At 31.7% G+C, this 18705-nt stretch overlaps 2 protein-coding genes across 4 annotated transcripts in view; one reads left to right on the top strand and one right to left on the bottom strand.

Annotated features, from left to right (window-relative positions):
- LOC122519564 (cAMP-specific 3',5'-cyclic phosphodiesterase, isoforms N/G) overlaps positions 1–18705 on the top strand; it is a 328446-nt gene that overhangs the window by 99195 nt on the left and 210546 nt on the right. The gene's annotated exons all lie outside the window — the stretch shown is intronic.
- On the bottom strand, positions 17556–18509 carry LOC122519952 (tetra-peptide repeat homeobox protein 1-like). Its single transcript, XM_043639789.1, has 2 exons — positions 18456–18509; positions 17556–18359 (listed from the first exon to the last, which is right to left on the bottom strand). Exons 1-2 carry the CDS (start codon positions 18507–18509, stop codon positions 17556–17558), a joined length of 858 nt encoding a protein of 285 aa, XP_043495724.1.

Genomic DNA, 18705 nt, shown 5'->3' with positions numbered 1-18705 from the left:
TCTCAGCAAAGATACGCGATTCTTACTAACCGAAGGAATCGAGTCGAATTTTAGCAAGTAAAAATAAAACAAAATTATGTCGAAATACTAGGATCAAATTTTTCTGAAAAAATTTGTATATTTGAATACTCTCCCAAGAACATATTGGACAAATTTTTTTTGGAATAACTTGAGCCGTAAAACTTTTACACATTTATTCGATTTATTCATAATGCTCAGCTGAATACTGCAAAGAAAAACAAACAAAAAACGAAGAATTGTTCTGAATACACTGCTAGTCTCATAGTTATCTATTTTTGTTATCTTTCGTCATAAAAGTAGCAACAGAAATTTCGTTGTAAGCATCAATCGTTATTACCATTTTATAATCTTATTTTATATTTTGTAACATTCTTATAGACGATTCTCATTATGCGAGTTGAATAGGTAAAAGGTAGGTAAAAGGTAGAAAAAGATATGCCGAGATACCGAGATCAAACTTTTGTGGAATTATATGTTTATATACGATATTATATGTTTGCATTTTAACGTAATCATTTGTAATGCTTGACTTTTAAAGTAAAAATAACAAAACAAAAAAATACAGAAAGTACCGTAAATCGTAAAAAGAAATTTCGTCCAAAGTATTAATACTTAATTTTTATTCTTTATCTCTTTATTCTTTTTCTAAAATTCTCAATTTCGTGATTCGCTTAATCTGCTGATGCGGTAAGTAAAGTTTCTTATCGTTAGTAGAGAAATGATAAGAAAAAAGAAACGTAGCTAGAGTTTTAAAGCTTGGTAGAGATTTGTGCGAAAAAGAAACGATTTGTCAGCGTCTTTTATTTCTGTTATTTTTTTTTTGTTTCGTTTCTTTTTCTTTTCGCAAGATCGGAAGCTCGAACAGTTTGAAAAGAAAAATGCATCTCGTTGCACGTTGTCTGGGAAAAAGAAAAATTGACAAAAAAAATCTTGTTCGATCGAGGAAAAACTGATCTTGGGAAAATTGATTGTTACCAAGCCTTGTCATTTAGTATAGCTGATACAAGAAGAAAGGTGAAACATCGTTTTCGTAATGTCGAGACGTTGTACTTGATGATGAAATCAAGAAGGCTGTCGTACACTTTGCGCATAAATTAGATTAAATCGTGTACTTTGAGTCGTTTATATGCCCTTCTTGTTTCTTCAAGATAATTATAGTTCACAAGTGACTCGGTGGTTTCGAGATGAAAACATTTTTGAATTAACGAATACACGCTTCTGTGTATATTTTAGGAATGACTTCTACTATTAAGAACATGACATATACAATTTATTTTGCGAATCGAGAATGACTCACTTTAATAAGAGAATGAAACAGAAAGAGAATTAGAATAATGAAATATTAGTTAACGTGAAAACTACTGACAATTAATGTATATCTATTTCTATCGGGCTAATCAATTACCTTTTGGTTATTGATAAAATACATTATTCAAGAAAAATGAACATTAATTCACATTGTATTTTTATTTTTTACTTTTTATTCCATGTCAATTAAGAATAAACAATATTATTAAATAACATAGAAAATTATATATATTTATTCTAACAGAAATAAAAATCAAAATTGAAATAAATGTACTTGAATCTTTGGATAATGAAGATTTGCTTTAATATAGCCTCACATTTTGAATAACTCTTGTAGTTTTAATATTCACTCGAAAAATAAAGACTTCTTAATATAATTTGTATATTTTTCTTGTCTTTTTTAAATCTAAAAAGAAATGTTATTACTAACCAGGGAAATGAAGAATCTTGATACTTCATTATAATTTTGATGATTTATTATAGTTACTATGTTTCGAAAAGTATTAGAATTTTTTAAAACTGACTAAAATTCAACGTTACATTTAAATCTTTGACGCGAGTTTAATCCTTAGACCGAGAACCAAAAAGATAGACAGCAAATCGACAATTCGAAGAAAGCTTTCAAAGCTTTTAAGCACATAGAGTAACAATGAAAGTAATTATATCGTTTAAAAAAAGAAAAAAAAAGGAAAATGAGAAAGAGTGAAAACTACGAAAGAACTGAGCAAGGTAATTTTCAAGATTTTTGGAAACTTTTCTTCTTGGAAATTATTGTGCTTGTACGAACACGAGTTATATTTATGCATATCGAATAAGAACTCCCACGAATTTCTACGATTTCGTTCTTTCACGGTCGTGATGAAAGGCATTTGCGAGGTCGCCTTTTTCACCAAATACAGAAATCCTTATGTTTTTTTATGCGTTCGGTCTGATCGCGTTGAAATCAATAACACTCTTGTGGAACGCATATTTTTTCTCTCTTTCTTCTTCTCCCTTTTATTCTCTTTTCCTTTTTCTATTCTATCTCATATTTCATATTTTTCCTTTTTCTAATGTTCTATTTCGATTTTTCATTTTCCCTTTTTCATCTTTCTTTGTTTATATTACACACACACACACACACACATTCTCTCTCTCTCTCTCTTTTCCAATATATTGGTTCACCCCAAAACTCCCGCTATTTGGTTCTCATTCGAATATTGTACAAATACTTGCGTTAAAGTTCGCGAAATGGAATAATTTTATTTAAATATTCTTATTTATTATTCTCTTTATTTATTAATAATTGTTGACTTTTGAATAAAACTAACGTAAATGAAAGCTTTCTTATTTGTTTTATAAAATAGACGATTTAAATTTCATTATTTGACGTTTTAAGCCGACAGGAACGGATTTTCTACGTGACAAATCGAACAAATGATATATTTGTTCGTATCTTTATTGTAAATATCTATATTTAAAATTTCTTATCGGAAAAAGAATATTTATAAGCGGAGAATTTCCCTCAAAATCCGACGCATCCGAGCTTCTCGTGACACGTAAAACCGCGTGTGTCACTCAATGGGAATTTTTTTTAAGCACGAATTTAACAAAAAGAAATTTGATATTTATTGTTAACCAACATTGCGACGATAAGAGATTTTGATTTATTTTTTATTTCGGTTATCGTCTCTTTTGTTTAATATCAAATTTAAAAAATAGAAGAAAATTCAAATTTCATATGAATTTCAATAAATAAATAAATTTGCATTAATTGAATTCGTGAAATTCTAAAAGAAAGGAACAGAAAGAGTAGACGAGATAAAAAATAGTTGACGAGCCAACGGAGATTGTTGAACATTGTAGAAAATTCGAAGAGAATCTCGTAAAGAGTAAGTAGTAGTAGGACGTAGGTAAAGTACCCATATGCTTCCGTTTATACATGGTAAACCTCTTTTCGTGATATAGTATTTTATAGTTGTTGCAATGTGGCATTGACGTAGACGGTGCTTACCTCCGAGCCTATCTAGGTTAACAGTGACGTCACAGAACGCCTTGCCACATAACCGAGTGAAATAAGAAACAATGATTCCGAGTTATCTAACTTCAAAAGGTCATCGGCATCGAAGATATTTCTTCCGGTCTGTGATGAGCCCAATAAAAGCCAAAAACAACTTTCTAACTTTCTAACATTTTTTTTATTTCTTTTTGACCATTATTATATCACGTTATTCTCGCAAGTTCGCAAAATTTTCTACAGTAATTTAGAACACTTGGAATACTTTATAAATTGCGTCCCAAAACGAAGAAACTATTCTCTTTTTCTTTATCACCGTTTCGACGCAAAGGGGAAATGGATTTTCACCGATTTTATTTGATTCGTAGTAAAAATCTCTGTTGCAATGGTACGGTACCGACACTTTAGCAGAAAGCGTCAAATCGTTAAGTAACGTTCACGTTTTATTCTTTCATATCTTTTATCTCCTTTTGTAAATGTCGATTTGAAAATGTAAATAAAAAAAAAAGAAAAACGCAGGTGTAATAATCGATTATTGTTTATCGTTACATATATAACAATTTTTTGCCGAAAATTCGATATTTTCTTCTAATATCTAATACTATTACCAACTATAAAAAGTTTTCTTCAAATACCATCTTCCCCCTCCCCCCCAACGTTCTCTTCTTTATTATATTTATTCTTTGTCACATGCATACGTATACACGCACGTACGCACAGCACGTAGTATAATCATTTCTCGTGTCATAGGTTCTCTTGTAAGCACTCCCGAACAATCAACAACAATTTGCAAGGCGAGAGTAAATAGGCAGTCAACGGGATGCTCTTGCGTCATACCTTGATTGCAATTTCAATATACATATATGCACGTCGTACATGTGTTTTTTTCTAATTTCGGTTTGTTTATATTTGAACGTAGATTTTAACGATGGTAAAGCGTGATTCGAATAATTTGATAATTTAATGTTTGTCCGAAAATCATTCGACGGTTTCGTTTGATTTTTTTAACAAATCATTTCTACTTTTAACTCTATTTAAAATAACGAAAAAAAAAAAATCCGAAATTTTTATTCGACGACTCTTATAATGTAATAATTAGGATTTACTACAAATTTGTTCTCCAGTTTTATGACGACGATAAGAATCACAATGTTGGTTTAACGAGATTCGGGCAACGATCTATCCTCTGTTACTATCATGTAATATTCAAAGATCTTCTAGTAAGTGTTACAGGAAGAGAAGGAGGATGGACGAGAGGGGAGGGAGGAAGACGAGTAGAAGGAGAAAGAAAAGAAAGAGGAGCAAACTTAGGTGGATCGAAATTTGACGCAATTACTCTGTCGCGACTCGTAGTTGTTACCAATGTCGTTGGTGCAAGAAGTTCGTATAGATGATTATTAATTTGTATGATAGTGATTAGAGAAGATTTCTGAATCTAGTGTTAATATCGAAACGAACTTTTCTTCCTTGGGAATACTCCAATTCATTGGTTATGAATGCTTTGAGTAAAGGTTCCTTTAACCTAAGATAATTTCAGACTAGCATGATGCTTTGATCAGGAGGGTCAATCTCCTACCACTTACTCTCTCGCGCACACACACACACACACTCTCTAGTTAACCAACTAGCATCACAGGAAAATACTATTTTACCAAGAGGATTGAGGTCCATCGATCGGTTGGAATTCATCGTTCGAGCCGTCGTGTTTCCTATAGGAATACAGTACTAATACTCTAGTATGAAAAGGTCTCTACCATCCCTTTCGATCTCTGCCTTTGACCAATTAATCAGTCCACGCGAGAAAACAAAGTTGGAAACGAGTTAGGTATTTTCTAAGGGAAAGACAGACTTAACAGGTTTCTCTCAGATAGAAGGAAATCATTGAAAATTCAACTCGATCATTAACTTAACACTCAAGTATTAAGTTCTGCTTACTCGAGAACAAGCAAAAGTTTTTCTACAAGTTACTACGTAGTAGAACATCGTTGTTAATGTTTATCATCTGACGTCATTTAGTTGGAGGAAGGAACGCGTGGAAAGGTTGAATAGAAACGAGTAAGGGATGATGTTAAAGGGGTAGCTATATGCTGCTGTTGTTACTGGTGGGGAAGTTCAGCTAGGAAGAAGGGAAGCATGGATCGTGGTAGGGCAAAGTTGGTCGCCATGACAACGGTAGGGGTTTCGTCGCGCCCTCTCTCTCTCTCTCTCTCTCTCTCTTTCTCTCTCTGCGGTGGTAGTTTGGGGATCGATGTCGCAGTGGCGTAGCATCAGGTGTCTAGAACCCGTTCTCCTCGCGTCCAACAAGTGGTGGGTAGAAGGGGAAACGCGGAAAACCAAAAGAGATCACGAGCGTCGCTGTTTGCGGTTGGCAAGATTCTCTATATGACCCTTTCAAACAAAATTCCTTTTGCATGTTGACTCTTGCGACTATGACAATCGTCATGATCGAGGATTATCCTTATTGATTTTATAAATCACGTGCGTGTACTTAGAATAGTTATATATATAGACCATTGGATAATTTAATTTTCTACGATGTTTGATTTTGTTAATGAATCTCGATAAGCGTCTTATTGAATTCATTCATTTTCCTTTTATTCATTTTTATTTGACGTATTTTTATCGTGAAACGTTTGATTATATTTGATTATAGTTTTATTGATTTTTTTCCTTGCTTTATTCTATTTTCAATCAATTCCACGAACCCACGTAGAATCAAAACGTAAGAGAGTATCCGTTCTCTACCAAATCCTACTCACTTTCATCCTCCAATTTATCTTCCACTTCTCTCTTTTAACTTCAAACGTTCTTTTAAAAAACAACTGCTGTGATAAGTAAGATGGAAAAAGAAAGATAGAGGGAAAGAGAGTCTCGTTTGACGATAAAATCCACTTTTAGAGGATCGACGAGTTAATATCTGAGAACATTTTCAGAGAAAGGAAATTGTCTTTCAAGATACTTACACGGAAAATCTTTGAATTCTTGACAATATTTTGAATTAATTAGAGTTCTTTGTATTAATTATAAAATTCAATTAACTTTATCATTCGTTGGCAATGTTTTTTTTTTTTTTATCTTTTTCTCGATTTTTCTAATGCTGTCTCTCATTTGCAATGTTAATGCGTCATCAAAATTCGTTTTTTTCACGTTTCGGAATCGCAATTAAGGAAGTTCTTTTGGTTGATGAATATTTGAATAAAAAAAAATAGAAAATATAAAAAAACGCATAGAAAGTAAGGTTCTTCTTCTATCTTTTCTTCCATTTTCTATAAATTCAAAAAGGCCATTATTTAAGATCTGAAAATCCTCTTTCGTCAACGATATCACGTGATTTCATATTGGTGATTCGCAACGTTCGAAGTCTCATGGGAAATCATCTTTTGCTGTCGAGAGATCGTTTTTTCTTCTTACCTATTGCATCGTCTTCCTTTATTTTTTTCTTAAATAATACTTGGAAAGATCTTTCTTTAGTTCATTGTTCATTCGAACTGAAAAAACGAACGAGTTCTTTCGTTAGAAAAATTTCTTAACCAATTACGAAAATTAAGCAATTCTTAAATTTTCTCAATTTAGAAAAATCTTATGTGTGTTTCAGTATATCGGTATTTACATATTAATGATCCCATTAATTAAATAAAATAAAATACCGATTCAGGTTCAGTTTATCTTTGCATTACCAATTCTTTTTAGTTTGTAGTCTGATATCAATGTTAAAATAATTATTTCTGATGCCGAATTATATATATTGCAACGTGTATCGTAAATTTTAAAAATTTTTGCATGTATCCGAAACTAATTATTACTTAAATTTATTGTTTATCAAGTTTATTATTTTCAACTAAATTGGTTTTATTTATATTTATTACGTTAATTCATTATATATGTTATAATTATATAATTATATAATAATACATTTGAAGTAATAAAAATAATTAATAATCGTCAGAGTTTCTCTCTCTCTCTATCTCTCTCTCTCTCTCTCTCTCTCTGTCTCCCTTTCTCTCTAACAAATATTTTCTTATTTACTTATTTTATATGTAAATTTATTTTGTCCAAAATTTACGATATATAAAGAGGAAAAGTTTAAGTATATATTTTAGTAAACTTTTTATGAAATATTTAATTAAAACAGAAGTTGCAAACAGAAAAAAAACTGAGAGAAACGTATAAACTTGTCTCAGACTCGTCCTTAAATAATGTATTCACATATATTATCGTTTTTTAATCATGCTTCGCAAAGAAACGTTTTCTTCTATCGAAGTACTTTAAACTCGATAGCAACTTTATCTCAGAAACAACTTTATAGATTCACGCGGCACCATTAAAGATGCATCAAGTCTCATGGTTCATCCGATATTAACTTTAACTAATAATCAGTTGTAGACGATCCGATCAATATATCATGAATTAAGTATCTATTTACCGATACTACTCTTTTTGAAATAGATCTTCTTATTCTTTTCTTTTTTTTTTTTTGAAGAAGAAGAAGAACTTGATTCAATTAAAATTCCACGATCACTTTACATTATTAAAATTAAAAATTACAAGTATATATCTTGATTTCTTTTTCTTATATTAATTTCCTTCCTTGTTATTTTTAACTCGCAAAACTCTAGAAAGAATTTAATTTAAAATCTGTTCGTTATTTATAGTTTCATTATGTGAAATTATAGGGAGAGAGAGAGAGAGAGAGAGAGAGAGAGAGAGAGAGAGAATGAGGGGTAAACTTTTCCTTGTAACTGTTACTTTATTTTCTATTATTAACTATTTAAATAGGATTTTCTCCTTTTAATAAATTATACGTCATTGCACATGCACTGAAACGTATGTTTATTTAGTCAAAGGAAACTAACGAAAATGACTAGTGTTACGTTGAAACTCCGACAATATATATTCGTTTTTGGGTTGTTTCCTGTATCTATTCTCCTCTCTCTCCGTCTTTCTCTTTCTGTTTCTGACCTTGAACTCTTAACCCTCATTCCGCGAGGTCGATGCGTCGAGATTAGATCTAGAACGTTGCACTTAACGCGTTATATCGTGTTGACTAAACGTTTCTAATTTACGAAAAAATAAAATATCTGTGGCTGGTTTCTAAATAAAAAAAATACTTTTCTTCCCGATTATTATTCGTAAAAGTTCTTTTTGGTGTACGTTAATGTAAGTTTTAAGAAAAAAAAAGGGAAATGAAGAAGTAGATGAAACAAAAATCCTAGCTTTTCATTCGCGTAAACCAACTCCCATTATCCGAGTTTCATTTGAAGGATTCAAAGAAATGTTGCGCCTTGTGAAGATGGTTTTTAGAGAAGTTCCTTTTTTTTTTATCTCTGAAAGCTTCAAAAGTAAGCAGAAAAATCATGTCACTAGTTACTTTTTTAAGGGATGAGTTAAATTCATTTGGATGTTGATTATATACCATCTACCAGTCAGTATTTCATTGTTCACAATCATAAGGGGATTGTACAAACGTCTCGTAGTTGTTATGAGAGAGAGAGAGAGAGAGAGAGAGAGAAAGGATAAATATTAGGTATCATTTTGGTCTGCTTCACTAAACAGGAGCTTTACATTTAAATGGAATTATTTCTGAAGTCAGTAAGCGACATAACCAGCAAGAGAATTTATGCGTTTTGCGTATTTACAAAATAATAATGCGAAATTATAATTCCGATTTGGTACAGTATATATTATAACAATTGATTAATCAAATAAAAGGTATACACCAATATGTTATACGAAAGAATTTAATGAAATATTAATAAATAAGTATGAATAAACATTCGAACGTTTGTTCATATCACTCGTATGTAAGCTTAGAATATTTTTTAAATTCTCCAGCAGCACAATTGTTATCGATATTTAAACGAATTTACTAACGAGTTAACATTTTTAAACATCAATCAACGTCGGATCAGCTGCCAAAGGTAGATCTTATTTAACGTGGATCAGAGAAAAAGAAAAGGAAAAGAAAAAAAAAACAATCAAGACCAAAACAAAACGTACAGAGAAATAAAACAAATCTTTGATTTTTGTTCATAATTCGTTTAATGTTCGGGCCCAAAAAAATGATTAACTAAAATTTCATGCTAATCCGACACGTGCCTATATTTTAATTAATTAATCGGAAAAATCATATTTGAAAGAAGAGAAAAGAAAATCGTTAGTATCGATTGATCGGTAATTGCAACGAAATTGTATCGTTGTCGGAGTGTAATCGGTATTATTGCATGTGTCGAGCTATCGCACGTGTTGTCAAAAACAAAGCTTCGAAATCGTGAGTTTCGCTAGATAATTAAGTATCGACGTGGCCTGGGCTACTAACAGGATGCAGATTCTCTCTCTTTCTCTCCCTAGTTTATTCTGTGAAAGCATCGTTCTCTCTCTCTCTCTCTCTCTCTCTCCGTTTCCTATGTCTACATACTTGCGCGTTCATTCATTCACTTCTCTCACATTAATGATGTTAGATTGTAAAATAATCGGGCAAAGCCATTCGTCGTCGTCCACCTCTATGCATATAGTTACGCATATATATAAAACTAGATTTTGTGCGTAGGTAAGTGCACAAACGTTACGTTACGAACGGGCGTAAAGATATCGATGAAGTTATGCTGCGAACTCGACGTTAGTTTACGATGCCTTTGTACTTTAAATTCGCAATAAAACAACACGAGGAGTACGCTCGATTTAATGCCACTCACTCATATGACTACAATATCCTATCGAACATAATAATTCTATTTCGTTAACGTACTCGTTCGAAAATTATTTTACACGAGGAAAAACTCGTGTTTCCCCCTTTGATCGTTTCCTTTGAAAAAAAAAAAAAAAAAAAAAAAAAAGAGAAAGAAAAATACAATTTTAAAACAACAGAAATAAAAAGTACGAGAACAAAGAGTGGAACGAAGTATGGGAAGGAAAAATAAAGAGAGAAAAACGTCGCTTTTAGTTTTAATAAATTGTACGCGAATTTATTTTTCGAAAGTTCGTGTTTCGATTGGATCGGATTTATGTTTTTCTTCTTTTTTGTTTTTTTTTTTTTGTTTTTCATTCACTTTTGTGCGAGTTTCTTTTTGCGAGACCTTTTATTTTTAATATTATTCTTTATTTTCGTTATTTAATTTCGTTTTTCTGACGATAATACGATCGATGTCGATGTAAATTCATTATGACAGACGTCAGTGACGTCAGTACGTTCGTTCTGAATAAGAGCATTGCTGCACATCGCGTTGAAGTGTTGAAGAGAGACAAGTATAGAAAAAAGATGAAGAAGAGAAGAGGAAGCAATAGAAAAAGAAGAGGGTGGTGTATTAAATCGAAGACGGGGTTGATGCACGATAGAAATCGATACGATTTGGGCGTTAAGAATAGTCATGCGCAATGAAATTAATCACGTTAATTACCACCACTTTTGATTTATTTGATAAATATATACTGATGATACTCGTAATGTCTGTCACTGTCATGGATGCCGTGTGTATGTTCGTTGATATTTCCACATATTGAGAGAGAGAGAGAGGGGGACGTTCCAACCAACAGAGTTCTATTTTTATTTTTATTTTACAGTATGGAATTTTAAGAATTATCACGATTGAAAATATAACACGATTTAGAATCGTCAAACTTGAACCAATTTGAAATTTATGAATACATTAAACACTGACCCCATGTTATTCGGAAGATTCTTTTTCTTGTTATACGTAAGCATGTTTTACACGTTGATATTTTCTACTTGGCATTGTTTATTTCTTTCTGCATTAGTCTAACTTCTAACAAAACGTAGATAATGTTTCATGCAAAATCAGATCAACAATCACTTTGTAAAAATTAATTTAAATTTAAACACGTGATCAAAATTATTTAACGATTTATGATATAACGATTTATAGAGATGCTAAGTACAGTTTTATTATTTAAAAAAATATAAGAATATGTATGTCTTTGTAATAATATATAAGAGACTCTGAACTTTAACGATCGAGTTGCTGAAGAAGTCCCGATGAAGGGACGAAACGTTCAATAAGATCGAAATATAACGTTCTAAATTCTTATCCTGTCCAACTTCCCTGCGACATATTTATTAATATGTTTTAATACTCGTTATATACAGAAAATCAGCTTGGTGCTCGACCCCCGTATCGCTATCTGCCCTAATATCTTTGTTTCTTACTAGTAGTAACCTCTGATTTATACTAAATAGCTGAATTTGTTTATAACAATTGAATAAAATAATTGAATGTGACACAACTGAAATGAATTGAATTTACGTAACTGATTATGTCGGAATAACTGATACACAAAATCGTTGGATGTTTGTCGACGGAAACGTGCTCCGTTGTAAACTAAGTAAATATCGTTTATCCTTTCAGTGAAACTCTATCCTCAGGTATCTTTATTATTGGTCAATATGGTCAGGAATTTTAGGCAAACTACCCACTTGTCTGTTTATAATGTGTATATGTATATCTATATTGCATTGCGATCCGCTTCATGATTGATTCGCTATGCGATAAATTGATATCAGGCGTATGCTATTCTTGTATATGCATGAATTTGTATTTGTATACGCGTATGTATTATGTGTATCATCTCATTCTATCAATCGTAATAATCCATTGTCTCTATCGTCGTAACTTGCTGCTATGATACAGAAAAAACGTGGATTAATAAAAGATATATTTTTATCTCGGTAAAATGATAAATAAAAAAAAAGAGAAAGACAGATTGATCGTGATAAATCGGTAAAAATGATAAAATTTCAACGAACGACATAGAACGAAAATGGAAAGCAATCGACTTTACGTTAAATTGAAATTTCTTCGTCGTCTAAAAACTAATCTATTTTGGTCCGGTGATTTTTCGATTTAAAGCGTAAAACGGGAATACTTCAAATTTAAACTACCCGTTGGGGGGGGGGGAGAGTTGTAGTCCTTTTAATTCAAAGTACTTGATTTCTTTCGCACGCAGAGAGGAAACAAGAGAAAAAGAAAAAAAAGGGACGAGGTTTTTCGTGTTCTTTGTGCTTTCTTTTTTTTCGTTTCGTTTAAATCATTTAAAACGTTTTTTACGAAAATTGAGGTAAGGACGAGGAAAATGAAAGAGAAGAGAGAAGGAAAAAAAATTAATTAAAATTAAGAAGAAATATATATCTAGTATAGGAAATACGAAGGATAGAGGTGGGGTGGGGGGGGAGGGAAATGTTCCAATCGAATTCTCTTAACTTTTAGTGCTTTATTCGTTGTCATGTTTGTCAGGAATCAAATGAGCTTTTCTTATCTCAATACGGTCGAATGCTTCAGTAATTAATTAATTTTTATAATTTTCTATTAATACTCATGTATTTTTATTTGCAAAAGAGATTGTGAGAAACGTTTAGATGCAATTAGTCATTCGTAAAAATTTGACTTCACTTATCTTGATTTCTAGGTTAATGTGGTGAAACGTAATTTCGTATGTTCAAAAAATGTTTTCGAATGATTACGAAAATATATTTTCCAACGTATGAAAATATTTTGAGATAATTACAACTATGTGTATTTATGTATATATATATATATATATACGCATATACATATACAAGTACAAAAATAAAGGATTTAAAACAATGATGATCATGATGATATCGAACGTTTATTTTCGAACAGATGGTGAACGATATCAAAAAAATAATGAAAATAACACATAGAAATATTGAGTAACGTTGGCAAACCAACCACGAATGGTTGAGCTATTGTATATGGTAATAGACAAACAAATGCAACATATGCATATATGTATTATAAATGTACGGGAACAAGAGAGAACGAAAAAGACAGACGTATTATATACCGATCGTGCATAATATATATACGAGAAAGGTATATCGAAAATAAATAAAATAAATATGAAACCAATAAAAAATCGAAGTATTATCATGAAGTTCGGCAAATGTTATTAGTTTTTATCTTTACATTTATATTTTTATCAAAGCTAATATATTTATCACGATTATATAGAAAAAAGGAACATATACCTAAGTACTTATATTATATCTACGTTTTTATTTACACTACTTGTATAAAAGAATAAAAAAGTAGTACGAAATCGTTTGATAAAAATTCGAATGAAATTTCTCAATGCATTTTGTACATGGGGCATTTCACGTCAAATCGACTACTTTTGGCCTCGACCCCTTTAGATTTGATTGCAACTTTTATTTATCAATTTCTACCCCATTAAAAACCTCTCTAAGAATATTTAAAAAAAATTCTTTTATCGAACCCAAAAAATGTTATGAAATTTTTCAAAAAATCCCCTTTTTTCAAATAGCCGTAACTTTGTCAAAAATTGATTTATTAGGACGTTTTTTTCTTAAATTTTTGTTTTTAAATGTACTTTTTGGATAAAAAATATAAAAAAAATTATTTTAATTAAAATTCTTTAGGAAATTTTGGTTTTTTGGAAAAAACTTCAAATTTTTCGAAGTTTGGTATTTTTTATGTTTTTTTTATTTTTTCCTTTTAAACTTTGGTTCATTCTGAACTTAATTCCGAGCTTCGCTGATGGGCCGGTTTCTTTCTATTTTTTTTCCTAATTAAAAAATCTTTTTTAATTTTTTCGCAAATATAATTTTATTTTTATGCTAAAATAAACCTAAATAAATTTATATAAATATTTTTAAATTTATTTAATGACCTTAGTTTAATTATATACTATCAAAAATCATAATTACAAAAAGGTTGCAATGCACACCATTGGTCAATTTTTCAAGACAATATAATTAACAATTTATTAGGATTTCCATGGTTGCTTTAATAATTTACAAATAGTATATTGTTCTGAATTAGAATAATTCCTTGCAAACAAACACGCATCATTGCTTGGTATAACACTAGGCAACCATAACGGTGAAGTTTCCGCCAATTGAAAATTACATTAAAGCTGCAGATGATCTGGTTGACCGATTTTTAAAAAAATCTATTTGAAAAAAGCTATATTGTTTTTTAAAATCCATTACATTTTTTAGGTTGGGTAAAAATATTTGAAGAATTCTCAAAGAGGTTTTTAATGAGGGTAGAAAATGATAAAAAAGTTTGAACCAAATCGAAAAGGGTCGGGGTCAAAAGTGGTCGATTTGACGTGGCATGTCCACTATATATATCCTTTGAAAATGTATTATATAGACGTGCAACGTATAGCATACGATCAGCAAGATGGATATATTATTGAGTCGTTTCACTGTCCGTCTGGTTGGCTACGTTGAAATAATTATTAGCATGCGAATATATCGGTAAACTTATGCGATTGTATTCTACTATTCTGCAGGGTATAAAGTGTTCAGTTCTTGACATAGCGAATAAATTATTACATATATATATGCACTTACACATATATATAATATGTATCGTTCGAGCAAGTTGATATATGGTTGATATAGATAAAGTCTTCTCGGTATTCGAGTAATTAATTGATGTAGTATGCGAATCGTAATAACGTTCAATTAGCATCGTTTGCGTATAAGTTTTCGATATACTAATTGACCAATCTGAATGGCGTTGGTACCTGCACGCATATCGAATAAGGTAAAACAGGTGAAAGAAAAAGAGAAAGAAGGAATTATATTTCGAGATGTTAGCTAGATCTGAAACCATCATAGGGATAATTCTATACACACACATCCACTTACACGCTTCAGTATACACGAATAAGCGATGTTTCATGCAAATATTCATCATCTATGCAATATATCGCTTATCGAGTAATATCGCTTTGAAATTCTATATTCAAGTTGATTCCAGAAAATTTATTTGACAAATATTACTTAACTTACTTTATTTAATCTTATTTTTATTCTCCTTGTCTTTGACGTAATTTTTGTTTATTCTTAGAAGTTATTCGAATAAAATTGATCGATATATTTATTTATTTCCTTTAGACTTAGTTTTGTATATTGAACGAAGAATATAGTAAAATTGTTCCCCAGTGTAGTTTAAGAATTGTTAAGAATTCATTCTATTCTAACATTGGTACAATGTATTTCATTGTAATTTCTACAATCGAGGATCTTCCGTTTTAAGATCCATTAAGTAATTCAATGAGACGTGTGTACCTTCATCGTACTCATCCAATGGGTAGACTCTCATTTTGTATTCACATAGCGTGGCTTCGTTTTCATTCTATCTGTCTTCTAAACGATTCATCGTGAAAATTGTTTTCTTCCATTAGCTTAATGGAAAAGTTACTACGAACTATTTTTTTAGAATAGTACATTAAGTCATCGAATTTATTGATAGTCTATTGTATATATATATATATATATATAGTTGTATATATAGTACATCAACGTATGCAATCTAATTTAATTGTTTTTAATAATATTTTTTTTTATTTTGTTTCAGGTAAGCTTACCATATACGTGCTTTAAATGAAAGGATAGGATCAAGTACATGTAAGTGAATCGTATATAGTTTTATTCAAAACATACACATTGATATAATCATTTTTAAATAATATTTTTGTTAAATAAACAAGCTAAGCAAAATAAATTTCATAAATGTTTACCTATTGTTGAGATAATGTTATCGACATACGGTAGAATTCTGCAATACCATCCGAAGGTACTACAACAAGAGCAGAACTGTCTTACCATCGGTAGAATATTATTTCCAACGATAGTTACTCATTGAACGTCGATAAGTAAGTTTAAGATATAATGATCTTACACGATTTACACAAATTCATCGTATAAATAATAAATATTTATCTTTTATTTAGATTTGAAATGAAAGAAAATACGTTCACGAATTGTATTCGTATTTTTATCGGGTGGGGTATATTTTGTTGAGTCGTGCTTTTAAGTTAGCGATGCCATCTGTAACGAATATACGTAAGCCTTCATTCAAAGCACTTGAATTATTGATTCGCTTGTTATATACATATATCACTAAAGACACACCAATTAAGATATAACATCCATAGTATTTACATACATACATTAGTAGAATATATCCAACGAGAGTTAGTAGTTGCTTGGGGGTAACAAACGTGTGGTACTTTCATATGAATTTTTCATTAAGAGGTTGGTTTTACTGGTTTTACACGAACCGTGACACTTTAAACGCTCTTGACTATAAATCTTTTGATTAAGATTTTAAAGATATATTTTCCTTCGGTATAAAAATGTACAATTTCTTTTGATTATCCATCCAATTTAAATAAATATTAAAAAAAAAAAAAAAAAGAAAATAAAGCCCAAGGAAGAGAGATAGTAAAACTCATTCCCAGCGCGGCCTGACCCGATTTACATTGAGCTTGCCGACTTCATATGACGAGGAAAGGAACTTTGCTGACGTAATACTAACCCACACGAACTTTACATCGACCAATCGAACTATGAACGAACATTTCCTTTATTATGTATAACTGCAAATGTACATGTTGTGTGTTTCGGCGCCTTTTTGTTATAATACAACCGCAAATTCCAATTTCGATTGTCGTGCATTTCGTATTAGGATGGAATTTTCCTTCGTATTTATCGAATGTCGTTTTTCCTGTTTCAAATTTTCGTTCTTATAGGAAATCGGCCATAAGGATTTTCACCATCTACTTACAATGGCTTTACGCCTGCCATCTTCATGGTACTTTGATAAAGCTTATATCTTTCTTTTTAGATGATCAATCATCTTTTTATCAATGTTGTTTAATGTTAAACCACTCCTTCCTCTTCTACATTCAAAACATTTCGAACTATTTAGAATATTGCAGTTAATTACTCGAATTAAGCGTTTACTCGTAGTTTTCAATTTATTCGTCGAACAATGCAAGAAACTTTCTCAGTTTATCAACGTTCGTTGTTTTACAGTTAGAGTTCTCGAAGCCAAAATAGTTTTAACTTCGATTCCTCCAGCTTATCGTTTATGGCATGTCCTTTAAAGTAAATTAGCTCGTACAATCTAGTAATTAGTTTTACGTAATTATCTTTTAAGCTATGTTAATCATACTGTTTCTTTCAATAAACGGATTAACCAGCAACAATACTTCCTTATCTTTATTCGAACATTAGTTTGAGATATAAAGAAAAAGGAAAAAAATAGACATTGTGTATCGTAACAGAATAAATTTATTTATTAAATCCAACAAATGGTTACGTTAAAAAATCGTACGATGCTTGATAAAAAAGCAAAACGTACAAAGGTACTTAGTTTTTGATTCTTAAGAAATAAATTTGTATGCAGCATTGAAACGTAGCTAATCAGACAGTTCACCATTTTTTCGATGGGGCAGGATAAGAGTATCCAGCGTCTCCTCCGATCGATCCACCACCGTTAGAGGAGTATTCATGACCGATGCTGACATCTACTCCGGAACTGAGTCCACTAGACAAGCTTGATCCAAAATCGGAGTAACCACCTGAGAATCCGGTGGAAAGTCCACTAGAATATCCACCGGAAAATCCATCGGTAGAACCCAAGGAATAGGATGGACCAACCGAGATAGGAACTGGCTGGATAACTGGAACAGGAATAGGTTGAGGTACACGGACTTCGATTGGTTGAGGTACTGGTACAGGATAAGGACGGTCGACTTTAATAGGAACGTGACGAGTAACAGGAACTGGAACTGGATGAGGTACTGGTACTGGGTAAGGACGATCGACCTTAACAGGAACAGGATGAGGTACGGGTACGGTTCTTGTAACTTCGACTGGCACCGGATGTGGCACTGGAACAGGAACTTGGACTTCACGATGAACGGTGACACCAGTGATACGCTCGGCTCTAGCTCCTAGAAACGCGCCTCCTGCGCTTCCTCCGCTTAGGGACAATCCAGAATTAAATCCAGAACTAAGTCCAGAACTAAGTCCTGAACTGAATCCAGAGCCAAGTCCAGAACCATATCCGTAACCAAGTTCAGAATTTAAGCCAGAAGAATATAGACCAGATTTCAGTCCACCAGAGCTGTAAGCACCTAAACCAAGGCCACTGGAATAACCAGAATAACCTAGAAGAGTACCACGTTTGTCGTGTTTTTTCTCGGCTAAAACAGCCGTAGCTAACAGACAGATCTGTAATGATTCAAGAATCAGATATATTATATTCAATTATTATAATATTTCAATTGATTGATTTTTCTATGTAAGATAGATTTAAGTTATACGTACAAGTAAGATTTTCATTGTTGTTACTCTTGCGTTGCGTCCACTTGAGTGTGTCATCCTTCAGTCCACTCGCGCTTTTTATATGCCTGACTGACCAGATGGCAATGCGTTACCAGGCGAAAGAGGATTACTTTCACTGGAGCAGCCACACGCCCTACCGAGTATACGATAGCTCTTCTTGATTTTGTTCACACTGTTCCATCTCATTCTTACCAAAATAATACGTAACACCGGCAAACGTAAAGGTGCGCAA

This window comes from Polistes fuscatus, unplaced genomic scaffold (assembly GCF_010416935.1).
Source record: "Polistes fuscatus isolate 324 unplaced genomic scaffold, CU_Pfus_HIC Scaffold3, whole genome shotgun sequence".
Lineage (NCBI taxonomy): Eukaryota > Metazoa > Arthropoda > Insecta > Hymenoptera > Vespidae > Polistes > Polistes fuscatus.
Note: the sequence above shows the minus strand (reverse complement) of the source record. Positions and strands in the feature narration are given on the sequence as shown.